Below are 26,999 nucleotides of genomic sequence, written 5' to 3' on the forward strand. Positions count from 1 at the left end.
CCGCTCGTTACGCCGGCACCTGCCGTTGTGGGGCAGCGCCGGTCGGGCGGGAGGGGAAAGGGCTGAGGGCGTGTGGGGTACGCGGGGCGCTGCGCGGCCCCGGGCGGCCTGAGGGGACGGGGCCTCGGCCGGGACGCGGCGGCCGCGGGGCGGGACGGCTAGCGGCGGCGGGGACGGCGCGGCTGAGGGGCAGCGGCGCCCGAGGGAGGGCTGAGGGGCGGGAACCGGGTGAGGCGGCGTGTGGGGCGGGAGCCGCTGCGCGGCGGCGGAGGGGTTAAGGCGGCAGCAGAGGGGTTAAGGCGGCGGCAGCTCTATTTGCGGCTGCCGGAGCGCCAGGCGATTAGAGAGCGGCTCCGCGCCCCCGCCCGGCCCGGCCGCGGGAGCAGCAGGTGGCGGTGGCAGCAGCAGCGAGGGAGTTAACCCTGTGGCGGCGGCAAGCAGCAGCAGCAGGAGGAGGGGGACTGAGGAGGAGCAGGCAGCAGCAGGAGGAGGGGGACTGAGGAGCAGGCGGCAGCAGCAGGAGGAGGGGGATTGAGGAGCAGGCGGCAGGAGGGGGACTGAGGAGCAGGCGGCAGCAGCAGCAGCAGCAGCAGCCGGGTTGCTAGGGATGGAGAGATCCCGTGTCACCCGGATGTGAGTGTCATGTTGGCCCAAACTCTGAGGGATTTGGCAGCGGCGAAGCGGCAGCAGGAGGAGGAGGAGGAGGAGCAGCAGCCCCTCGCACGTCGCTAGTCACTACCATGGGGGTCGGGTAGCGGGGATCGCAGGGGGCAGCGCACACCTGGCTCGGGGTGGGGTGGGGGGCGTCTCTGCCCGGTTTTGTTTTTTTCATTTTCCTCTCACGCACTGGAGAAAGTGGGAATAATGCACCAGCAGCAGCAGCCGGAGCAGCACCCAGAAGGTAAGAGCCGGAGCGCCCACCAAGGGCAGCGGCGTTGCCCGGGGCCGAGGGGAGGGAGGGGGGAGCGGGGGAGGATTTATGAGGGATTTGGGAGTCGGGGATTGGGGGGGATTAGGGAAGGGGTTGAGGATGGGGTAGGTTTGGGATGGGGAAGGGATGAGCGGCAGTGTTCGAGCAGGGACCGGGAAGGGCAGGGGATGAGGTGAAGGCGGGATAAGGTGCTGCCCTCGGCCTGTGACCAACATGGGAGCGGGTTTATGCGCGTCTGTTGTCCTGGGGCCATTAATATCAGCAGCCTGCGCTGCGGGAGGACACGGCTCGGTCTACATTTCCCTCTTACTCGTGTGGTTGTGGATAACCCGGCGGCTTCCCCTCGCCGGGGCGGGAGGGCGGCGAGGGCTCAGGGCAGGGCGGTGGGTGCGATGTGCTCGGCCCCCTGCCCCGCCGGGGCGCACGGGGGCGAGACGCGGGGCTCCTCCGCGTTCATCCCCTCCGCCGACGGGCTCCGGCGCTGCCACATCCCCCGCTGTTGTTTTTAAATGATTCCTCGCTCCTCAATTAGCAGTAAGTTTGTGTTTTTGCCCCTGCCGGGGGACAGGGGCTCCCCCGGGGAACGCAGGCACCCGGGCTTTGTTTCCCGTTCAAGTATTGATTTAAAAAGATGATGGATAGATAGATGGATGGATGGATGGGTGGGTGGTTTATTTGCGCCGAGCCACGTTTCATGGCATCCCAAAGGGCAGGCGGAAGGCGGGGGAGATGGCTGTGCCATTGCTTTTTTATTTAAAAAAAAAAAAAAAAAAAAAAAAAGGCGGCGGGGGGGGGGGGCAAGGTGATCGGCGTGCTTTGGAAAAATGTTGGAGATAAAATTCCCACCTTAGCCCCCGGTGTCAGCCCGCCGCCGCGGCGGCACTGCCCCCGGGTCACCCAGCTGTTGATGCGCCTCCCGCTCGCCGCTGGCCAGCGCTCGGGTCCCCGCTGCCGGGTCCCCGCGGCGGCTCGGCCGCCTCCGTGGGCGACGGGCGCGGGCCCCGAAGTGACCCCCCACCCTCCCCGGCCCCCCCCTCCACTCGCCCCCGCCGCCATCCCGGGGAGCCATCTTAGTGCTCCCGCGTCCCCTCGCCCCCGCCGCGCGCTGCCGCCCCTCGCGCAGGCAGGGGCAGGGGCGCGAGCGGGGCAGGGGCGGCGGGAAGCGGCGGCGGCTGAGGCCGCGCTCGTCCGCGTCCACGCGTGTTCGCGGCTCTCGCGTCTTTCTCGTTGTCTGTTTCTCCCCCGCCCCGTCTAGAGAAGGAGGGGTGTGCTTTTGGTGGCTCTCCTCTGTTTGACGAGCAGCGATCGCTGGGGAGCTATTTTACTCTCTTGCCTGGGTAGATCCATTTCAGTCACCCCTCCTGCCAGCCCTAATTTCCAGCACGTATACTGTGCCGTTCCTCCATATTATTTTTTTTCCCACCCAGGCATCTTCAAGTTTTGAATTTCACTTGGGAGTCTTTCCTTCCTACAGGTGCATGTAGGAGTAGACTCTGTTGCTCTAGTCAAAGAGCTTGCGAGGAGGTGGTGTTTTGCCTTCTTTGCTGTCATCTGGATAAAGAGGACTTTATTATTGTTTGGGAGGTGTGGTTTATTTTGTAAATCCTTGTGAAAAAGCAAACACAAATCCCATCCCTTTACAGTGGTTTCACGGTTGTAATTTCTAGTGTGAAAGATACCAGTGCTTTATGAACATGTGTATCAGCAGACAATATTGGGTTTTTCACTTGTGGGAGCCATCCACACGTTTTTCTTTGAAAATGCAGATTAGGGCGAGATTTAACTTGCTTACAGGACTTCCCCTCATAGTGTTGGTCATTCTTAATTGAACAATGTGTAAGTATTTTAAACAACTACTTTTTTGACCAAAATGAAGTGAGGGAGTAGTAAATGCTAAGGTACTACAGCAAAATTGATCTTAAGGAGTAGCTATGTTTTATTGGATAAGCATGGTGACAGAAAAGCTGCCATCCAGTCAGGAGAAAATGTAGTGAGTAGAAGAATCAAAACGTGAAGTGTTTGTGTAGCACTTGTCTTGACACTTGGATCAAACCTGAAGTTATAATGCTGATTCCTGAGCATTTTTTGCTACTGTTCAGTTACATTATATATATATATATGCATACAGTTGTGCTCTGTAGTATATATAACATGTAGCATCACACTGCCAAGAGGTCTTAAAATAACCTTTTTGTCAGACACATTTTAGCATAAAAAATTATAACCAGGTACTCTTTTCTTTTGTCCCACAGAGGCGAACTATGCAAGTAGCACCAGAATTCCTCTCCCTGGTGACGGACCAGCTATTCAGTCAAACAGTTCAGGACCATCCAAGCAAACTGTTCTATCTTGGCAAGCTGCAATTGATGCTGCTAGACAAGCAAAGGCTGCCCAAAACATGAGTACCACCACAGCCCAGCCTGTAGGATCTCTGTCCCAAAGAAAACGCCAGCAATATGCCAAGAGCAAAAAACAGGGTAATACGTCTAACAGTCGGCCACCCCGTGCCCTTTTCTGTTTATCCCTCAATAACCCAATACGAAGAGCCTGCATTAGTCTAGTAGAATGGAAGTATCCTTTGATGCAGTTTCCTTTTTTACAATCTGTTCCTTGCATTTTCTGAATGTATCAAGGGGATTGTTTTACAGTATCTCTTATAGCATCGCAGCTAACACATTAGTTCACTTGCACGTGTGGGTAACTCATTAATGCTGGTGGTAGTTAATTTTGCCTAAACTGCTGTTAAAGATAGCCTCTTAATTTGTGTCATGATGACACAGAATATAATTTTACTGAAGTAAGTAGCTCAACGTCAGAGAACAGCTCATACCTGTTGCTTTTTTCTTGGAGGAGATGGGGCAACATTTTCAGAACTTTTTTGAAGTTACTAGCTTACATTATGTTCTGGCAAATCTCTGTATTGCATTTGTTGCCCTTGCAAATAAGGTTGAATGGATAGGAGTGCATCTAGCAGTGTTAATTGGGAGATAACCCAAGATGTCAAAACTTTATCTTCCATATTGCAGTTTGGTGTATTGCCATTAGGGCAAATGAGTCAGATGTAGGAATCTTTTAATAAAAGATTATTTTTCCAAGTACTAAAAGAAGGGAAGATTTTTAGTTAAGTCAAGGACTCACTCTAAGTACATACAAGTGTCTGAAACACATTAATCTTCTGAACTTTTACAACATACGTCTACCACCAAACATATTTGGAAGCATGTACATCTGTAGATAGGAGATCAGATATACTGGCCTGCATTTGTGATGGCTTGTATGCTGGGAAGGATTGCTTTATCTTTAGTTCAGTGGCTGTGAAGTGGAAGTATGTGGATTTCTTTGGCAGAACTGATAGCATGTTCATTTGGTATATTATTTAATTCTCAAGAAAAGGTTTGAAATAGAAAATAGTTTTGTTGAGGTATGAGGAGGAAAATGTTTGCCTGTTAGCCATGGCAACATCCCTGTAACAGGAAACAGCTGTTCAGGAGAGTAGATTACTGAAGAAAAACTCATTTTGTTACTTTAAACAGAACAGCCGACCTGGCAATAGTAACTGTTACTCATTTATAGGGCTTGTTTTTTTCAGTTATTTGAACACAATTCAATTGCAAATTAAAGATTCTGCTTTCATTTAAACTGGTAGAAGTCCAACTAATTTCATTAAATTGGTCTCTCCTTGGCTAAGGTCAGTTAAATGAAATTACTATGGATCTAGAGTGGAATAACTCAGGGCAGAATTTGTCCCAGTAGCACTGCATCATAAAACAAAGTTGTCAGTCTTGTGCTGGTATCGTTTGCTCATTTCAGTCTGGAGAATGCTGCATGTTAAATTTTGTGTTGTAACTTCATTTTGTACACAACATAGCAGCTGTTGGTGTTGATAGGCTTTGTGAACATAAACTCAGCCCTTGAGGTGACAAACTTTTTGTAGGCCAACAAACAAAATTTAACAGATCTTAAGGGGCACATGGGCTTTGTAGGAGTTTTTTTCAGGAAAAATATTTTAAACTGACAAAAATATGCTTTTGAATATATTCAGTACTCTTCCTTCAAGTATATTCAGTACTCTTCCCTCAGTCTTTTATAGGACTCTTATGGACACGTATCAGGAAGTTGTACGTTGAACTGAGGAAAGGGTGTCAAAAATCATAGCTAAAGCCCCAAATACTCCCTTTCCAAACATGCACGAATAGGTTCCTCTGGGTACCTCCATGTTTGTAGTGACAAGAAAATAATGAAATACTTTGGGGGAAAGGCAAATTAATGATAAACTGAAGGATGAACTTCATAGGCATGGATTTTAAGAAATATTTTTTGTTCTGGAAGACAAAACGTGTCTCCAGGTTTCAACTGCGGTCATCCAGATATGGTATAAAAAGTGTAGCTGAATTCCTGCTATTGTCAGTTTGAAAGCCTATAGCCTCTCAGTATGCGTGGCTGTCAAACCAGTAATAATAGTCTATTCCCCAGTCTGCTCACCTAAACTTTCATCTGTTCTGGCCAAAGCAAAATTGTTCAGGAGTCCAGCTGTCAGAGACATGAAGAGGGGCTCAGAATTTTCCTGCGTCCACTGTACAGCTTTCCAGCTCTCATACAGGAGAACAGTTGTGATTTGATGGGAATCTTTCTCATATCCTACTATGAACTAGATCCCAAATGATTTTCCTCCTTTGGACAAACACATTTCTGTTAACATTAATGAGACTTATGTGAGCCTATGAGACAGAAGAGCTCAGCAAGTATTCCTTACCCATCGTGATGACCCACATATTGATTTAAGAGCATAAAATTATATTAATCTCTGGAATTTACTATAAAGTGCTCTGTGGCAGCAAGAGTAATAGTTTTCTCTTTTTTCAAAAATAAGAGGATGTTGAAAGATAATTGTGATGGAAAATGATATGGTATAGCGATATAACTACAGGAGATTAAGTGTTTGTCACAGTTACCAGTCAAAAGATTGCCTTAAAAGTAAGACTTGTTTTACAAGTGTTGATGCTGAAAGGAGAACTAGACTTAAAAGTTTGTAGACACTCATAATTCCTGAATTCCTTAACAAGATTTTCCAGACCATTTGACATATTTATACTACTGTCTATTTTTGCCAATTGTGTGGCCTTAGCTGTTTACATCCCATTCCCAGAAGATGATTCTAATTCAACTAATCATAATTTGGTAAGTACTCTGGAGTTTTTATTTTATATTTGTTTGCTGTACTTTCAAGTTGATGGTCATAATTACCTGCTAGTATTTGAGACTGTATTAAATACAGAAAATGTTAGTAAAAAAAATAAAATTGGTATATAGCGATACTTTAAAATAAAATGTGTGTGGAAATGCTTTGGGTTTTTTTTCCAGTTTTGTTATGTGTTTATAATAAGATCTTTCAGCAGTGATATTCTTTGGAGGGGAATGTACATTAATATTATGCTGCATCTATATGTATATTTGTGTGTTATAAAAACTTTAATTTGAATTTCTATCACTTATATTGATTAAATATATTTACTAGCTCTTGTGTTTCAGACACTTGTTTCAGTCTTCTGAAGTTTTACTGCCTTTCCTAGTATACTTGTCTAGTCTGTTTTCAATTTTTAATGGTGTTATTTAGATGTATATTTTACTAGATATTTTAGTTTTTAATGAGAGGATGGTGGGAAATTTTACATTAGTACATTTTAAAGTGATTGGAACATCAATGTGAATTTTAAAAGCAGTCACTGCTGGTGTAAGTGATCTTTCAAAAAGGGATGGTGCTGCAGTAAGTAGTGTGTAGAGATGTATTTGTTCCATTGAAAATAGTGTACTAGCGTTGTGCTTGAAAACATATAATGAAAACGAATTTTGTTTTAATTCTCTATTAAAAAATATAAAGGCTATCACACTAAAAGGTAGTATTGAATTACATTGCAATAATTTCATTGTTTATACTAAACACCATTTTGAAATAGTGGAGTTCAGTGGTCCCATGCGCTCAAAATCTGCATGTGATTTCTTTTGGGCAGGGAGGGCAGGTTTGTTCATGAAGTAAAGAATTGGATACCAGTAAGTAGGTGATTTTGGATTATTTTACATGGAAAATTTAGGTTGATACGAGGTCTTCTCTTTATGAACATGTTTGTGTAATTTGTGGTGTGTAAGCTTGTTTATTTTCCTAAAAGTAATTATTCTGTGCATATGATCCATTTTATATACTTTTTTGTTTACCAAGATTAAGCAAATATGGACAATAAAAAATGCTGGTGAAAGGCAGAATAATTCAGGTCAATGTAAAGAACAATTTATGCAGCTGTGTATCTAGCCAACCAACAGTCTTTCTCTCCTTTCCCCCCACCCCCCTCCTGAGAAATTCAGGGCACAAATCTCCATAGCTGTCAATCCACCAGGAGATCCGCTAATAACTAATTTCATAAAGCATTACATGAAAAGGGTAAAGCAGTTACTTGTGTCAGAGGCTAATCATTTTGAAAGAAATGTTTTTAGCATTAGGTTTAAGTTAACGTCTAGTATTTCTGACCTAATTCTACAGTGTGCTAGTATTTAGAAAGAAATGGACATTTTCATCCCTGATGGTTTTTCTTTTTTTTTTTTTTTTTTTTAATCTAATGTGGCCAGGTTAGTCTAAGGAAAAATAAATTACCTTTTTTTAGCAAGACATCCTTATCCATTTTAAGTAGAAAGGGTCTTGAACACCCCCAATTATATGTATGTAAAGTTTACTTGGCCATTTAAATTCTCTCAAATTCCCATTTAAATTTGCATCCTGTTTATACTGGTGTTGAGTAATTCCGCTAAGTTTGCTCAAAGGACAGAATTTATCCTTACAATGTACTTTCAGGTGCTGGGACAGATTTAAGCCCAATAAGGGAACACACAGGCACATCCTGTGTACCTGATCTAATAAAATAAATAATTCTGGAATGAGCGGCATTGGCTTTTCTTGTGACTAAGGTTCTACATAATGAAATACACTAACCAGTGGTCTGGGTTCATGTCTCTTCCTCTGGTATTTCACTGACATTTTTCCTAGTGTAGACCTACTTCCTTTGTTGAACTCTTAGTGTGGATTCAAGTGTACTGTGAGGGAATGTCATAGAAGAGCTGAGTTAGAAATCTTCAGACTTGCTTGGGAACCTGCTTGAGCATGCATTTCCTGATGCTTGAGGTGTATGTATAGATAGATATTTGAGAGAGAGGGCTGTCTGTTGTCTTACAGTGGAAGTAGAGATTGTTCTGTTGAATAACGTTCAGATCTTTTGTGATACTGGTCTAAAAACCAGACCAAATCTTAAAAATCAGTGTTAAATCTTATGAATAAGTTTGGTAGGATTTTAGCCCCCTGCATTTAGACATGCTTGTCTTCCATGAACCCTACACTGCCAGTTTGATCTTGCTAGGAGGCTGTATACCACTGTGGCTTTAATTCAAATTCAAAAGTTGAGGAGAATAAGATAATCTCCTCTCTCCTTCCAGCCCAGGTGTTTGGTCTTATCAACCCCAACAGCCTTTTCTCCCCCATTTCCATTCTCTGGACAGAGGTATCCATTGACACTGTATGGATTGTAGCACTTGTATCATTTAGTGCCTTGTGGCGGAGAGACCAGTGAGGAACAGGAACATGGTCTTCCTCCAGTGCCTTCACTTCCTCATTATGTAAATACCAAAAGTTCAGCTTTATAAATTTTAGTTTGCATATGGATATTATATCTAGGCATTGGTTCTTAGGGAATAAATCAATGTTGCTTCATTGAATTGAATAGATTAATTGCTTTCCATCAGCTAGCTGAACTGACTCATATTTTTTTAATTTGTAAACAGAAAAATTAAATATTTATGCATGTGGATTTTTTTTTTTGTGAATCAAAATATACCTGATTTGTAACCAGCCATGGAAAGAGGAAGCAATGGAACAGGAAGGCAAAAACCAGTGGAACGCTGTTAAGTGGGAACTAGAAATAGAAACTTTTTCAGTTTTGCTTGGGCTAGGGAGAAGACTGTTTGCATATATGAGAATTTGAGCAGTCGAAGTGTTCATTCTTTATGACTTCAGGAAGTTTGTAATGGCAACCTCAATCCAAGGGTGTACATGCAGAACAGGTATTCATTCCTCTTTGTGATGGGATGTTAGAAGACAGCTTCTGTATGGTGTAATGTCCAAGACTTGTAACGGAAACCTGAGATACGATTTCTGAGTCTGTCTTCATCTGTGACTGAGCCAGTGAAACACTGAATGTCAACCACCCAACCGCTCGTTTAGCTGTGAGTGAGCCCTGTTTTTACTTTCTCATGAATGTTTCAACATGTGGTGTCTAATCAACACAAAGTCAGTTATACATTGCGGTAGCAATGGCAAAAGAAATTTTAGTACAAATTAACCAAAAATATAACAAATATTTTAAGGAACAGGTAGATGAGTCTTAAGAGAAATAGCAAATCAAATGTACGCGTATTTATGTATTTTTTAAAAATAGGATGTATCTCGGATATCTGTTATTCTTGAATATGAGTCAACTTTTAATCTTAAATATCTTAAGATCGATGTCTGTGAGAAGGTTCCACACCCTTGTTTTTGGAACAGTAGGCTGTTCATAGAAAATTGACAGTGCAAGCCAAGTGTAAGGATGGGACAGTTGTATGTTTCTGTGTTGGTCACTCATCTTTGCTGATATGCAAGTTGTGATTATTGAAGTTTTTGTGATAGAGCCAGCAGCATGCTATGAGATACAAGATGCTTATGATAACTTAAGGAAGCAAGAAAAGGTTTCTTTGTGATATCAGTTGACTAAATTAAGCAGATGGTAACCACTGATGTTGTAGGATAAGAGTCACTTTCATTATTAATTTCTTTTGTCTGTTTATCTTCTGAGTAGACAAGCTTAGATTTCTATTTTGCCTTTTTGCCGTTCTCAGACTAGAGGGTGCACTACAGTTATCTTGCACAGTGGATTCATGGTCATCCTTATTCTGTCTCAAGAATGATGTGCCAGTACTGGGTGATACAAAACAATGCATTTCAAACAAAGCAGAAGTGCAGAGTTAAATTCAGACTGGACTGTGCTTGACCACTTGCCAAGTGTTAGTCCTATGTTCTGTAGGAAAGTTTTTCTAATCCTTTGTCTAAAACACTTTGATGTGTGTCTCTGGTGTGTGCCAGGAGAGGCAGGAGGAAGGGATCTTCTTTACTATACTTTGAATGGAGTAGTTCTCTCATGCTTTTCTATACTGCATAGAGTGTAATACAGACTAATGAACTTTAAAAACAGTTATTGACCTTGATCCTGAATTCTACTTAATTAATAATTAGTCCCTAATCAGTTAATGTTCTTTCACAAGTGGGCCCAGTTCTTCTGCAAGTAGATGGGTGAAACTATTATTGAACCAGATAAGTTATTTTTCTCTTACAGCAGAACAGGGGCAGTGTACTCTGGCATGAAATCCTCATAAACTCACTACTTCATATTTTAGTGTAGTTTCTTTCATCTGCCTTAAGAAGTTTCAGGTGATCTGAACTTCTCATGCTTGATTCATCTCTTCTTTTGGCAGTGTTTCTTGTCTTAGCTTGATAAGAAGCAGTTTCTGGCAGGAAGGGTTTCCTGTATACATCTATCTTCTGCTTCTGTCTTTTCTGGTTTTTTTCTTCCCATCTGTGGTATGTTATTTCCCCTCATGTCTTTTTGTCTTTGTTAATGTCCTGCTCATTTCTTTCTTTCTTGTTATCTTTTGTCTCTGCCCTCTGGCTTCCCCTCTGTGTTTACTCTTCTGTTTGTCCTCTTCTGCAGCATGCTTTTCTCTGTCTTGCTCTCCCACTTCAATTTTTCTTTCTTGTATTATCTGGCTGTACCATGTTCTGTTCTCCTGTGCTTTGCCTCCTGCTGACTTTCCCATTGGTCTGACTAGCACTGGGCTGTTTTACAATGTACAGGCGGACTGGCACAATACAAGTCTGGATTTTGGCTGTGATCAAGACATCTTGGGTTATTCTTTTTCTTTCCTTCTTTAAAAAAAAAAAAGTAAATGTGAACAATAAGAAGGCATCCATCCATATAGAGTCTATGAAAACTGCACCCCTGAAGTCTGAGTTGTCTGCTTTGGGTGTACTGCATCTCTTGTGACTAGACCCTGAAGGTTTTCACTGGTGCCACTGTTCTACTTGAGACAGCCTGTGTGTTTTGGGAGACTTATTTGCATAAATTACAGCAAATTGGCAAGTGCAAATTCATGTGAGTAAAGGGCTTGACCCTAGTGCATAAAGGGCTAGAACCTAGTGATAATTAATGACTCTATGCCCCTGATAGCAGGATTCTTCAGCCTTGTTTCTGACTACCGCTGTCAGTGGGGAACCCTCTCAAAAAGCGAGGTTCTGCATTAAAAGAAGGTCTCTCCAGTCTGTGCTAACAGAGCAGGTCAAGTGGTGGTCCCGGACACCTTGTCTTCTTTCTCCCAGGCAGTTGGGATGGGGAGACCCATAGCGGGGGACACTGCTGCTGAAAGGTAATGTTTGTGTCCTATCTTTCAGGCAAAGATTTCCTCTGTAAGTAGATTTAGGCGGATCTTTCAGTGCCTCCAGCAATAGGAAAGCCAGTGGTGTCCCTGAACTGTTAGTGGTGCCTTCAATCTAGGGCACAGCAGGAGAGTACTCTGAGAAGAACCGGCTGAACTCTTGACTTAGAGGTGTCAGGCTTCCTGTCCTTATCTCATTAGCAACCCTATGACTCATACAGTTCTAAGGCCATGTGACTAATTAATCCATCCATTGAAAAAGTGGTTGGTTTTTACCCTGTACACAGTTATCTGCTATACGTAGCTTATCTGAAAATATTGCTTTAGAATGTTATTAATTTTAACCATGTTTAGTAAATAATTCTAAAGACTTTTGTTTAATTGCTAAATGTTCTGTGATGTATTTTAGAACAACTTTTACATATATGCACTGTTACTGTGTTTACTTTTTCAGTTCAGGGGTCTTTGAGGCCCCACTCTCTCTCCCCTCACTTAGAACATCTTCCAATCTAAATAACTTTCTGATACTGTGTTTCCAAACTTTTTCTGCCTTTGGATTCTTAGCTAATGTTCTCTCCTGATGTCTCTGCTAGCTGGCATAAAATTTAGCCAAGTAAATTTTTCACGAAAGAAGCAAGGTAATTTGGACTGTACTGAAAACACTCCATTTTGCATATGGGAAAACATGATGGAGATATTACAATGTTTTGTGTGTATTTAGCCAAGCACCTAACTACTGGTACTAAAGGCACTAGGGAAAATGTCATTAAAAAATATTTGATCTAATTGTAACTGATATACCACAGGATCCTTATGTTGCATATCGATTTAAGTCAGTGAAATGTATTTATAATTCTGTGTATGAGTAGTCAGGAGGGCTTGTGAGAATAATTTTGAAAAAAACAAGTGTTAGGAGCTGTCCTTTTTCTTTTCACACAGGCTTAAAAATGAAGAGGCTTGAATTCTCTCCTCCTAAGTTTTTGTGTCTATGTGCATATGTAAATGCTCTGAGGGATAGTTTTGATATTTTTTTTTCTGCTATTTTTAATGTACCTCGATTACCCTGACATCTATTTTCTCATTGAAAAAAAAACATGAAGTAACTATTTAACTACTGGAGCAGCCTGACTTAACTTTCTGAAAATTAATAGTAAAGCTGTTTGATGGTTATTAGGTGAGACAGTATGCATCAGTAAGTAACCTTTGCACAACTGCAAGAATTCCTTAATAGATGACATTTCTGCAAGGGGATTATTAAAAAATGTTATAATGCTGTACTCAGCCCTATCTTCATATTTCAATTTTTTTTATATTACTGGCAGCCCCAAACTTTCAGTAGTATGCATTAGCTAATTATTGTGGATTGCTTTGACTTTTATCAGTGCATATCATGTATTTAGAAAACTTTTTTCCTTTGTGTTGTAATGCACACCTCTGCAAAATAGACAAAAATTCTGAGTTGGTAGTGTTTCACACCCACTTTGTCCTACAGCCAGTTCCTAGGCCTATTCTGTCTGCTCTGTACTGTACCAGTAGCATGAAATAGCTCTTCAGTTTTCTTGGTAAACATAATTGCTTGTGTCAAGTCCATCTTTGGTGGTGAATGAAACAGAAATTTTATTTCAGTCTGGCTTAGGAAAAGGGACATTCCTGAAAGAAAGATGACCAAGATGACTGGAATTTTCCAACTGATAGAAAAGTCACCTGGGTTTGTAGAAGTTTGGGAATAACATAGGCTAGTCCTTGTTGTTCTTTATTTTATTTTGTGTGCCCCAATACAACTTAGGATCTAGCTACTTCAGCACAGATAAAAATGGCTGTTTGGAGTGCAGGGGTATGAGGAGAAGGTCCACAACTTAGTTTTACAGGTTTTAGTTAATGACGCTACAAAAATAATTTTTATTTTTTTTAATGCAGGAGATGGCTTCTCAGTTATCCAAACCAGAAGGCCTTACAAAAAGATGTACTTAATCATTCCCATTTGAAAGGAAATGTTTTTTCCGTGCTCAAAGTTGCAAGCTTGTTCCTGTGGGGAATTCCTACTAAGGGCTTGTCTCTTAAAAAGATTTGCTGGTAGTTCATTACTGGCAAACTGCCTAGGGTGATACAGCATACACCAGAAAGAGTTCTTTTTCTATTATAGCCTAAAGTCAGTCTCCCAAACAGAATAGTGCTGCACTGGTAGCAGGCTTTTTTTTTTCTGGTTTAAATGTGCTGTGAAGAGCAGTGATTCCCTGCCCTTCTTTTCCCTTACTCCCTGCTTGATGAAGGTATGCCTGCAAAACTTTAAAGTATAGACTGGTCACAATAAAAGCAAATCTGTGTACTTCCAAATACAGAATAATCTTACTAGCTGCTATATCAGTTGAACGGTCAGTGGGAAAGTAGTTAGATTTGACATTAAAATTGTTGTAATTCAAATCTAAAGTGAGCATTTAAGATAAGTGGGAGAAGTTTGTACTTTTCATGCAAACTATTGGAATAGAGTAAAAGTTGATTTTTAAATGCTCTGAAAAAAACATGAGCAAACCTAGGTTATAAAACCAGTTTACTGACTGTGTGTAAACTATGTGACTTACTAATTTACTCCAATATTGAGCATGTAAATTTAACAAAATACTAATCTATGGCTTTATTCCTTGACAATAGCTGCTATGCTAAAGGAAACCCTGAAAATTGTTTCTGAAGTTTTTACTCCAAAAATGACACATAAAATTGAGAATCTTTACATGTTGCCATGTATCAGTGCCACACCAGAAGTATTTATTGCCATAAATATTACTTGGATTTGCTTTAAAAAAAAAAAATGTTTTAAACCTCTAGGTTATGCAGAATATGGGTGTTTACTTTCTTTTAAACAGATGTTTCATATAAGAAGCATATTATGCATTGAGAACTGTGGTTTGGTTGTGGTTTTTTTTTGTTTTTTTTTTTTTTTAATATGGTCTGTGTGTGTGAGCACTGTGTCTTGAAATACCACAGAGTTGGGATCCATGGCTTTTGAAAGTGCTGGTCAAGGTTTGCTTGCTTAAATTGAGCAGCAGTGGAGAAGTTCTGGGTGCTTTTGAAAAGCTGGTCCCTGGCTACTTCAAAAGATTCGTGTAGCTGTTAAGATCAGTTAAAATATATTTTCTAATCTGCCGAGCTTTAATGACAAGCCGTTTTCAGTGATGGTTAATTGAATGTGTGATTTGGTTTACCATTCATTTTTGCAAGAATTCAGATTTTTTTACCCTACTGCCATGCACAAAAACCTTTCTTTTGCTGGGCCATCTGGAAGGACAGGGCCATGAAGAAAGGTTAAATGAATATATAGTGATAATGGGAGGATGTTAATTAGGATGGATTTGCTTTTCAGTGTTAGGGTTTTTTTGTTATTGTGTAATCCTCTGCAATAAAATTTTTGTTTAATGAATTGCAAATAGAATATCATCTTCCCTTCTCCCTTCAGAGGAGATTGAGAGCATGCGCTTGGTTCCTGCTTGTATAAAATTCACTCGGTAGCACCGATTAGCAGCTTACTGTTGTTCGTTTATAGTCGTTTTTATGAAGAAAAGTGCTTTTAGAGTTCCATTCTTCTTGAAGAATGCCTTAATTAAACAGAGTGTGATTCTTCTCAGAAATCTAGGTGCTTGACTTCAGCATTTGAAACCAAACTTTAAATAAATATTTGAGAATTATGCTCAAAATTTAACTATGAAAATAACATTTTCAATGAAATCAACACAGCTGACCAGGATACATCATTTGCCTGTTCAATGTTAGTAGGGAATATTATTCTAGAGTAATACTGTAGTCACTAATAGTAATATAAAACTTTGAAATGATGAGGAGATAGATTTGCATGGATTTATTTATATAGTTATGAATCAAGATTTTTTTTTCCTCTTATTTAATATTAAAAGGTATTATGCCAGTACATTTTCAGTTTAGTTGCATGGCTAAAAGTTTTGGCAGTGTCTAACTCTGTTGCCATTATGTGATGGTTTTCACAGTGGTCACTATTTATGTGGGTGGACAGCTGCTTACAAATTTGAAATCTTGTAGAATTATACCTTTTGATAATGTCATTATTAAGGATCTGAATCTTCCCATTTGTTACTGTGGTAAATCACATAATACAAACTGATCAGTGCTGGTCAGTATAGCAGAAGAGATGATGCTAGACAAAGAACTTGCAAAAGATCAGAATTTAATCTACAAATTTATTTTTATTGCATATTTGCTAAGAAACTAATATTTGATGTATCTTAATTGAGAAAAGTAGTTCAGCCCAAAGATTCATTTGGCCAGTTGTTTTAGTTGTCCTCTTCTCATATGGTACAAAAAAGGTGGTATGTTGAATTTTATCACCCTTGACAGCTTAAATATGTTGTACTGAACTACCAGGTTGCATTTCAGTAAAATTTTGTGGAAGATGCAGTGGCACAAAGGAGCATACGGAGCCAGCTACATTTGTATGGCATGAAGGCTGGAAAGTTCTTTACAATGTAAGAACATAAATGTAAAAAGTGTTCATTAATAACGTTCAGTAGTTGAATAATTATACTTTTCTGGGTTGGCTGACGGTGGCTGCAGCAGTGCAGCAGCCTCCAGCAAGATCGCATCTTATGCCACTCAGCTAATCAGAAAAATGCAGTCCTTCCAAGGTACTGAGTAGGAAATACCCCAAAGCTGTATTATGTTTATCAGACATTTTGTTAGTGCAGTTTTCACTCTGATGGATTTCTTATGATGCTATTACTTATTTTTTTCAAATACTCATCCAGAATCCTTTAAAACACATACCAATGATGTGTGGCATAAGTCAGTTACTCATCACGAAATGATATTTAAGTAATTATATGCTTATCTTCATCCCAAGAAGATTTACTAGTTCTGAGTTCAGGTAGCTTCTATTGTTCAATAATTTATTTTTTGCTATAGCAAAGGAAAAAGCTGAAAGAAGACAACCTACCAAATTATATAGATTTTGTACATTTATTAAAATAAGTTCTCGAAATCTCTTGACACCACTGACTTCAGAAAAACTAAATGAAAAAAGATCAGTGATAAAAAGCAACAGTGTTTAACCCAACTGTACCTAAAATTCTCACGGTATTAAATGATGCTTACTATAGTTTGTGCTCTGATTGACTGCTAGAGCAAAGATGAATACTTCTAGCTACAAAGTCTCTGTGACTGGCCCGCATTAGTAGCGCAAGGCAGCCAGCTCTGTCTCCTGTTGAGGTGCTTCAGCTGCCGTAATTCTTGAGGCATAGTATAGAACAGAAATTTTCTCTACATTCTAATACCAAATTGAATGGTACTTAAAAATTTTTACATTTTATCTTAAATCTAATGAAACTATCACGTTTAAATGAAATTCCCTAAAACATGGTTTCAGCAGAGACCATGTTATTTTACTGGCTAATGATTCAGTTTGATGTTGGTATTGTCATGGGGTTGTTGGTGTAAGCCTATCTTAAGACCAGACATGCATGCCATCTGTATTCTTAATACAATAAGAAGACCTTACCCTGAACTCTGAAACTCGCCTGAGGCTTTGCAAGCTTAACACCCATAGTTAATGCAGATTGAGCGTAGGTAGACTGAGCATGCACAGACTGGTCTGTCAGCATAGGTTAGATTTGTGACTTTTTTAAAGGACTTTGTCTCCTGTAGTAAAAGACTATCAACTGGTTCTCACATCTATATTTTTCCCTAAGCACTGTAAGGTTGAGAGCGTTTATCAATGTGGATGAAAAATACATGGGCCACAAGTTGTGATGTAGCTCTAACATTTGAGAGCATCTGATTTCAACCAAATACAGCAGAAATAAAGATTTCAAAGTTATTTTTACATGTTTTTTGAGAACAGGAAGAGAGAAACTTTGTGTTCCCTCTTTCTCCCAAAGGCAGGCTGCAGCAGGAGCCCACATGTCATACCAAAACTCATCAACCAATGCCAGGCTGTAGGGATGAGACTTTATTAATTTTCATGCTTACAGAGCTGCTTGTCTCCTGTAAAAGGAACACTGAATTATGTGGGTTAAGGAAATAAAATGGTTTGGTGCCATAGCAGAAAGGGCAAGAGAATGTAGGTAAGATGCTAGCCAAGAACTTCAGGAATGAAGGAATTTTTTAGTTTGCCCCTAACTTCTTGTGCGTTCTTGGACAGGCTATTTATCTTTTCAGTATTTTAGTTACCCACCAATAAAATAGTTTTCTGCTTTAAAAGGATATCAAAAGGAAAAGTAAGTTTGAGGCTGTGAAACATTCAGATATGGTGAATAGGGTACACATGAACAGTAAAATGAGATCTGGGGAGTTCTCTTAAAACAGTTTCTTATCTTTATTTGGAAATGGTTTGGCTGACTTTCTGGTGAACACTTTGTGGTGAATTTTGTTGTCAGAGGCTATATTTTAAGTTTCAGAACGTAGAATGTTTTGGCAGCAAATTTTGGCGAAGAAAAAGTGATTGGTAGTGGGAATATAGGAACAGAAGGAACAGCCACTGTTACCATAGTGATACAGCAAAAGCAGTGACATTTAGGTAAACAGCAGTAGGAAAGGAAATTTGGGGGAGTTAATGTTAGATGTCTCAGAAGATACAGTAAGCTTCCATACAGTGTTTCATGTGTATCTGAAAATGCTAATGTTAAGCTTCTATTTGTTATATTAGTAGCACAAGCACCCCTCAATGTTTGTTTGGTTGGGAAGTTCAGTGACTGCCTTGAACAGGTGATCTGTGAATGAAACCAAGGCAGGCAACATCCCATTCAACAGAAATGGCACATAGCAAAAGAAAGCATGATATTTTGATTGTTCATAAATATGCTCATGTGAACTGTCCAGCTGGTGGGAATGGTACCACTGAATGTGTTTTTAGCATGATCATGTGACATGTGAATGACAAGGGTATTTTTAGAAACCCTTGCAGCAATGTTACTATTGATCCAAATGCTACATACTTCTTAGCCCCAAATAATTATTTTAAATATATGTATGAAAGCTCAAATGCAGGACCTTAGTATGCATTTTACTCAATGAGTGCTAGGGCTGAGGCATTGCATGGTTGCATTGTTCTGTTCCAGTGAAAATAGGGTGAAGATTTACAGGTGATTTAGAGGCTGTGACACAAGCAGTGTTCAGTGAATGGAGGGTTTCAGTGAAGGGTTAAGTAACCTGGATTGTAAGCACATTAGAATTGTCTTTTTCTTGCCTTTAAACAAGTGTAGAGGTAACAAAATACAAATGTGCTGGCAGATAACCTTCAGGCAAATTGATCACAATGACTGAGTTAAGGAAACTATAGATTTCTGGGCTGAGGATACTGGAGGTACTTAAAGAGATGGATTAAAGCTCTGTGCTTAAGGAGTTCTGTGCAATAGCTGTTTTCTAACGGTTAGAGAAGTGATAAATTGTCAAGGATGCATCAATATCCTTCATACGACATTTATCAATATAAGTGTATTTCCAAAGTATATGGTTACACATGTTAGAAAAGTAGATGCATTATTTTGAAGGTAGATTACCTCGTAAAAACGTACTTTGAAAAAACCTATTTTGCCTATAAATACGGTATCTTTAAGTCGAGGTGGTGATGCTGAAAATGGTTTAATTGACACATGTGTCAGCCTCAAGTTGCAAGACTAATGCAGCCTTTTTAGATAGCAAGATTCTGTGTTCAGAAGTGTTAGTTTAAATTCCATATTCCATCACTTAGTATAAAAAGATAGAATTACAGAGTGGTTTGTGTTGGAAGGGACCTTAAAAACCATCTAGTTCCAACCCCCCCTGCCATGGGCAGGGACACCTTCCACTAGACCAGGTTGCTCAAAGCCCCATCCAACCTGGCCTTGAACACTGCCAGGGATGGGGCATAAACAATAATGTTACTTTCTTCACTATGCGAGTTTGTGAAATACTACTAAAACAAATTTTACATGTTGATAGTTCATTATTTGGATTTGGGATCTTTGGAGTGCAGAATTTATTTATTTTTGTAAGATGAATGTTTGCACTTTTAATTTTGTTTATAAGTCAGGGAAAAGAAAGAAACAAACCTATTGTGCCTAAGTGCATGCCAGAAGATCCAAGCCATGTGAAGAGGATTTACTTTTTAGAAGAGTCATCAAACTTTTCTACCAAATGTGTAAACCACATTTTTGCTGAATGTGGAAGAAAACGTGTAAACCCACAAAAATCTTCTTTAAATCTTCTTCAAACTATTAAAAATGCAAGTAAGTATAGCCATTTTATACCACAGAACTTTAATATTTTGTATTAGACTCTTGTTTGCAGTATGGCATTTCGAAGAGTTTGTGTTTGAGATATACGACCTGTCCTATTATTAGCCAATAATCTCAAAATAAGTCCCTGGCAAATGTGAAGGACAGATTATGGTGCTAGAGGTCCAGGTACTCAGACTATTTTCTACTTAGTTGTTTGCTCATTTCCTTTTTCCACTTTTTCCTCATTCTTCATGAGAAGAAAGCTGGTAATGGAGGATCCAAGCTGGTATTTCCACCATAATAATGTAGTTTTTGTCTTGGCAAGTAGTGGACACTCATCTGTTCTTCTGTGAACTCAATCTTGAAGGATACGGACTGATAGGTAACCTCATCAGCTATGAATGAACTTACAGGATTTGGGCATCTCTTCATAGTCATTGTCTGCACACTCATAGTCTGCGTAATTAGAGAGTATAGGGCTGATGCCTGCTCTTTACTAAACTATTAGGGAGGTCACTGAGTACGTAGATGCTGTAGTTTACTGGGCAAGGGGCAGATATGTGGGCTCATGTTTGTCTGGAGGAGGCATTTCCTTGACTGACAAGCAGCATTCAGTGTGCCAGACACTGCCACACAGGGTCAGCACTCACCATGTAAGGTGACTGTGAAACATCAGCTGTTTGTGTTGTACAATTTGTAACCCCTTCTCAGTACATGAAGACAAGACAGGGGAATCTTAAGGTATAAAAGCACAAGTTTTCCTATCCTTTCCCCTCTAAAGCTTTGGAGGAGTAACCATCAGTAAAAAGTCCATGAGTTTAAAGTCCATGGGTTTACTGTATGCAGGGGCATTTCAGCACACACCCTACAAAGCTGTGATCAGTATTTTAGCAAAGACTTGTGAAGTTGCAAATGCTTCCTCGCTTTTCATGATTGGACTAACAGCAAGTAATAGTGCATATTAAAGTCCTACTGGAATGAAAGAAAATCCTTGAAGCTGAATCCTTGAATTTGAGTGTTACTATATTAATTTTTTAAGTTTGTGGTGGAACATTTGTTTCTCTAAAAATGAAAAAGGGGTAGCTATAGGTGTTCATCTGGACTTTGGGAAGTTAAAAGGGCTTATTCTGTTTTGGTATGTAATTCTCTTTTGAAGAAGTCAAAGGTTCTGGACTTCTGTGTGTGTTACAGATGAAGCTACATTGCTTGAAGATTGGAGTCTCTTCTGCAATTTAACAATCTGATAGCTTAGCAGTAGTAATGGTGGTAGATGCTTCACTGGAAATGGATTTTATAGCTTTGGTTTGTAGGTGAAAAAAGAAATTTCATGAATTGTATTAAAACATTAAAGAATATTATCATTCTATCTAGAAGGTAAAACTGAGACTGAAATTTTTATTTTAAAATTATTGTTTATCCTTAAATTAAATATGAATCAGTATTTGTATCTCTTCTTGCATTGACTTGATTAGAAATGATTGGGTAGTGCTCTTAGGCAACCCCAGTTGCAGAGTGAATCATCTTATGCCACCTTTTTGATGGCTACCCATGTTTTAAATAAATGCATTTTACTTCTGATTAAGACGTGTTAAACACAAACACTTAAAGTATAATGACTTAGCTAATGAGTGATAAACTGCTGTGGTCTTATGATCACATAAAAATACCTGACTCCCATGGAACAGACAAGTTTTCAACTTTCAGATTGTAATTAATTAAATGTTAGAATTCTTATAACTCTGAGTAGGATATGGAGTCTTAAGGGATTGTACTTTTTTAAGTCAAGCCTAGAGTGTGGATACTGTACATAGAACTTGCCTTTCTAAATAACTAGCTTCATAATTCAACTACTGTACCTGTTTTCATATCAGAAGCAGCTTATCTAGGTTTAAGTTTATATTTTGCCATTTGTGATATTAACTCTATTATGTATACTTTGCATCTAGTTAACTCTTTCCTAAGGCTAAAGGCTAAATACCAAAGGCTGTACTCCCCAGAAGAAGATTGAACAATTCACTCACCTTTGAATATCTATAGATGAGTACATGTTACAGCAAAACTGTTGAAAAAATCAGAGTGGATTAATTTTTGATAAATGTCATGGCTTCATGATGGAATTTCCTCTGTCAGTAACTGTTAGGTTGATAAAAATTTATAAGAATTGATTCCCTAATTTGTAAGTTAGCCATGTGTTGCATGTATATTCACTCTGCCAAAATATTTGGATTCTGGTGCGTTTTATTCTATAGCTTTTCCTAATACAGTTTTTCCTTCCCATACTAAGAGATTTTTATAAATAGGGAGATTTCAGTGATGAAAATAATAACACTTCAAAATATGTTAAAATTGGTGAATGGTTTCCCTCAACTTCAGTAATAGTTGGATGCTGCTATATTTTCCACTAATACATGCAATGATTACTTGATAATTTGGTGCTATATCTATTCAAGCATGCTATGTGTGAGTTAAGAAAAACATCACATATTTTAGCTTATAGTTGCTAGCTGTGATTTTGTATAAGCAGTAACAAGCAGTAAAATGTACGCTACGTGGTTTGCAGTGACCTTCATTGCTGAGAATAACTGTAAGAAAAAAAAAAAATCAAAGACATGCTTAGAAATTCTTTGTTTGGAGGGCTAAATCTGGCCTGTATTCTGCTGTCCTAATTGTGCATAGTGATTGGAGACCTTTTCAGCTTGGACAGACACAGATCTTCCAAAGGGCAGAATCAAAGCACTCAGTTTTGGTTTTATTTTACAATACTGTATATATATATCAGCCTAAAATAGAGCAATGTGTTTGTCCTGAACTATAGATTTCTAGTCTGGATACATTTTTTAAATGTAAATTTGAAAAGCGTTCATGCCTCTGATAAGGACTAGAAGGTTATTTTTCTCAATAATTTAAGCACCGTAATTAGTTGGAAGTTAAATGTCAAGATTTTTCTTTCAGTTTGGATGTGCCCCAAAATTAACTTGGTCATGCTAGAAGCAACTCTGTGTTTTAGCAAGATTTCCTTGATGTAGGAACAGCAAATTATAACAGCTGTACTGGGTTACAGCACCAAATCCCCAATCCTAGCTCTGACACTGACCAATAGGGGATATCTAGGGAACAGAATAAATGCAGAGTATTGGATCCAGCAGTCATCATCTCAAGAACTTTCTGAGCCAGAGGTAAGGTCTTTGTGTTTAATGGTTTTAAATGAGACAGTACACATCACAGTTAATAATTCAGTAGTTTCATGCCATACTTTCTTTAAACATTTTGAGACAACATCATCTGGTCATTGTGCTTTCTTATTAATTGTTCTCAATTTTTTTTCCCAAAGGTGTTTCAGCTGAGGCAAATTTTCTAATATCTTCCCCATAACAAACCCAAACTTCCATTATGGAGCAATCTCCCACTCACCTGCCATTTTTTTGTTACTCTTTCCATTGTTCCTTTTACAAGCTATTTCATCCTTTTATGTCACTGTAGTAGATATTTTTGCTTTTCTTTCTGCACCTGTAAGGAAGTAAAACTTAAGAATGTGGTGATTGCTGCAGAGGTATTCTTCAGAAATAATGTTTTGAACCAGAACTGTTCATGACATGATGACATTTGGATTCCTTGGAAAGATGATCCAAGATGCTGTCATGTATAGTGTGTCATAGTTCAGTATTGTATCAGATAGATTCTGACCCAGTATTTACTAAGTAGTGATCTGGGTTACTAGAATATTCTGGGTTTGATTTTCCTGCCTTTGAAGGCTTTTGGTCTCATTTAGCATGTAATATATAGGTACTATTTATTCAGGAACAGATACTATTTATGGAGGAATAAAAGTATTTTCTGTTAAAATAAAGCAGATGTCTTTTAAAAACTGCATTTAATAGTATCTTGTTTGTTGTTATTAATCTAATGCTTATTTTGGCATGCATAAACTTTGAAATTCAGAAGTAGTTGAAGCATTTTCTTTGTCAAATGTCAAATAGAATCCAAGAGCAAAGTTGATACCTATATGGGTCTAATTTCCCCCTTCAGCCACCCTTGCAATTTAAGAGTTACTGTTTGCATACTGCAAGTACCCCCCAACATCTGATCTTCTGTGTTTCTGAGATTCTGAATTGTAGCAGTATTTCTTGTGTAATGGAAGGGATAGTAAGAAAAGTGCGTTTTGAGAAAGTAGCAGCTGTGATCATAATATATCTGCTACTTCTATACCACAAGTAAACAGAATATGCATGTGGAACTTACATCATTTAGGGCTGTGTCAGCTATGCCTTTCATCAGATTTTGCACTGTCACAAGTTTTTCATTTTAATTGTATCATTTCATTGTAGCACTTTTGAGTAATATTATTGGTAGAAGTTAAAGACAGTAGGTCCTGGCCAAATTCTAGTAATGACTTTAGCTGAATCAGATTATTTCCAGGTATTTAGATAAAGTTTCTGCACGTTATTGGTAACGATACTGCATTACATATACCTACATATAATGATGGCTCAGAAGACTGTTCCTGAGTATACTGTGCTTGGAGTATTTCTCATAAAAGTATATTGTAGTATTATGAAATATCTTCCTAGCTTACTTGTTAGTAAATAGAAACGCATTCCTTATCATGCCACCATAAATGTTCATATTCTCTGGTGTTTTTTGTAAAGGCGGCAGCCAGTAGTGATGAAGTAAGCTGCAGAATATTGAAACATTTGGCTGTGATTTGAAATGTGTGGTGGATACAATTTAACACTTATTTCTTGCTTTATTTTCTTGTTCCAAGATTTTAGTCTAATTTGTATCTTTTGTTACTGATTATTTTGTAGTTTTCCTAAAACCAATTTTCTATTACCAGATTACCAAATTAACATATGTATACAATAAGCCAATAACATTCTTAGTCTTAAAAGATAATGAAAGAAGCTGGTGATTTCAGCTTAAGTAGGAGGAAGAAAATACAGTTGGACTGAAATTGGTCAACAATAGGCAGCAGCTGTTAAAAGAAAATCAACTGTTCTGTTTTCAGCCCACTTACACTATCTTCATTACCTGATGAATAGTGAATTAGTTCAACAAATAGTCAGCATGGAAGCATCTAGGAGAAAATAAGACACTGTAGTTAAACAGTAGAACACAGAAGCTCAAGTTAGAATTAAGTTGTGCCAAACTGTGTTTGTTTCTGTTTTGTTTAGAAACCTACCCTCCCTCTTTGCTTCCTAAAAATAAGAATCTTTGTAGAAGTGTTGAAGGCCTGAAGGGGACAGTACTCCAACCCTGATTCATGAACCTGTTTTCTCCCAGTCGTGTAAGAGATGGGCAATCCCATCACTTTTTTGTTTTCCAGTGAGATTGACCAAAGTCTCTATATGAGGCCCAAATTGATAGAATCTTCCTAATTATTCATTGGAAGAGCTTTGGGATCCTGTTCGGACATGCTTTTCATGACTGTGGTGCTAAATTTGCTACTAGAGACACTGTTCAGGAAGGAGAAATGGGAATGCTTCTGGGGCGCAACCTTCATTATCAGGTCCTTCTTTTGGCCTACAGACCAAGTGTTGTCTGCCTTCAGTATTGCAGTGGTTCTAATAAATGAATGCCCAGCCAAGATATGAAAAGATGCATTGCCATTTTAGTGAATACATATCATTCCACTCAAACTTTTCTTTTCCTAGCTTGTCAAGCAGTTGGTATTACCCTTCAGCTATCCTGGCCTTCATTAAACTAGGTATTAAGGAGGTGTAGACTGTGTATTTCTCCTGAGATTTCTCCATTATGCAGAATCTTTTAATTATCTCATTGAGAAAGGTAGCTACAATAAAGCAGAAAAGATGAATAAGAAGCAAGGGATATAGTCATCCCAGCGAACATGCCTCATCTGTAAAATTATTAAATTCAAAGACTTCCAAACTCTAAAAGCTAAAACCACGGGTTTTTGTTTGGCAGTTGGTGTACAGGTTTCATGCTTGCATACTTACTGCTGTTCCCCAACAAAATTATGCCTACACATCTCTTTCCCTGCCATTTTTTTCTCTGTCCATTGTTTCATCAATGAAACACATTTAAAAGTAATTTAAAAATTGCCTGGTTTATGGAAGGTTCTCTGACTTTTAACTGCCACAAAACAAATCAGAAAGCCTCCAGAATAAAGTAAATGTTTTCCATTTATATAGGGATGTTGCACTGTAATTTAGGGGAAATGATAAGTCTTAATACTGCATAAAAGTAAGAAATGAAAATGAGAAGCCAGGTAAACAAGGTCAGAAAAATCCCTTTCCTTTATTTTATAGGAATAGTAAAGAAAAATTCCTAATACTTCTAAATTCCTTATTTGCCAGGAGCATCTCTGGTTGCTTGCAGATAAAATAAATGGATCCTGGTTTACATTCACTGGTTTGTGATTTAACGTACAGTGTAGAAAGTCCTCGGTGGATAAGAGCTTCAGAACTACTGCTTTGGAAGTCTGCCACTTTTATTCAGGAAATTATTGCTGCTGAAGTTGATATTGTTTCAGTAGAGTATCTGTGTGTGTGTACACACGCATGTGCATAAGTATACATATATACTATAAGTTTCTAAGAATATACATATGATACCACATCAGTCCAGAGTGATTCCTCTGTATGAGAAAACAGAGCAGTTGATATGTGGAAATTTTTTAAACAACTAGACCAGTCAAAATGGTCACTCATTTTCCTAATTTCTTTTGGGGCTGGTAGACCTGCTGATAGAATAACCAGAATTTCTCTCTCACCACCCCCCCCCCCCCCCCCGCCCCTTCTTTCCCTTGCCTTGATTGTTGAATGTAACTCAATTTTTAACTGGGAGATTGTTCTACTTCCTTGAAAAGATATCTCTCTTCAGCAGCTACTGCTGGACTGAAGTATGTAGTAATCAGTACAGTAATGATGAAACTGTTACAGAAATTCCCTTTTCCATCAAATGCTTTTGGATCGCTGATAATAGCTTCTATGAGTCCTTAAAAGAGACTTTGTCTCTAAGTGGTACAAATAACTAAGTAAGGAGCCATCTCATAAGCAACTACATTGCTTGTCTAAGGTCAGCAGACTCAGTGACGAATCTCGTGGATTATTTGTCTCAGCTGAGCTTTGTGCCTTTGTCTATAAATTTACATCTTTTAGGAGGCTAGACAGGAATCAATGAGTTAACAGGGTATGTTTGGCGTACCCACACTACATGGGTACAGGACTTTGGTAACTTAGTATTGGCATGCCACAGTTTAAAAGAAAGTTTCCATGCAGGTTGCCTACAAATTTCAGTTTCCCTTGCTGCATACGCTGTTGGGGGTCTATCTAGGAAAGACCCCAAGCTGACCTGCCCATAGGGCACATGGGAGCACCTGGTCACTGTCT

The 26,999-nt window shown here is 39.1% G+C and overlaps 1 protein-coding gene across 20 annotated transcripts in view; it reads left to right on the top strand.

The window, feature by feature from the left end:
- The window catches only part of CACNA1D (calcium voltage-gated channel subunit alpha1 D), a 240,574-nt gene that overhangs the window by 38,741 nt on the left and 174,834 nt on the right, over positions 1-26,999 (top strand). For 13 of the 20 annotated variants that reach the window (XM_052776091.1, XM_052776100.1, XM_052776097.1 and 10 more), the window contains exons 1-3: positions 292-901; positions 3,184-3,502; positions 6,004-6,109. In XM_052776091.1, coding sequence (XP_052632051.1) covers positions 865-901; positions 3,184-3,502; positions 6,004-6,109 — 462 coding nt within the window. In that variant the 5' untranslated portion in view covers positions 292-864. Of the gene's footprint in view, positions 1-289; positions 902-3,183; positions 3,503-6,003; positions 6,110-26,999 lie in introns of those variants that run through there. The other 7 variants (XM_052776094.1, XM_052776092.1, XM_052776106.1 and 4 more) reach the window with 3 other exon arrangements.

The sequence above is a fragment of the Harpia harpyja genome, chromosome Z (genome assembly GCF_026419915.1).
Source record: "Harpia harpyja isolate bHarHar1 chromosome Z, bHarHar1 primary haplotype, whole genome shotgun sequence".
Taxonomy (NCBI): Eukaryota; Metazoa; Chordata; class Aves; order Accipitriformes; family Accipitridae; genus Harpia; species Harpia harpyja.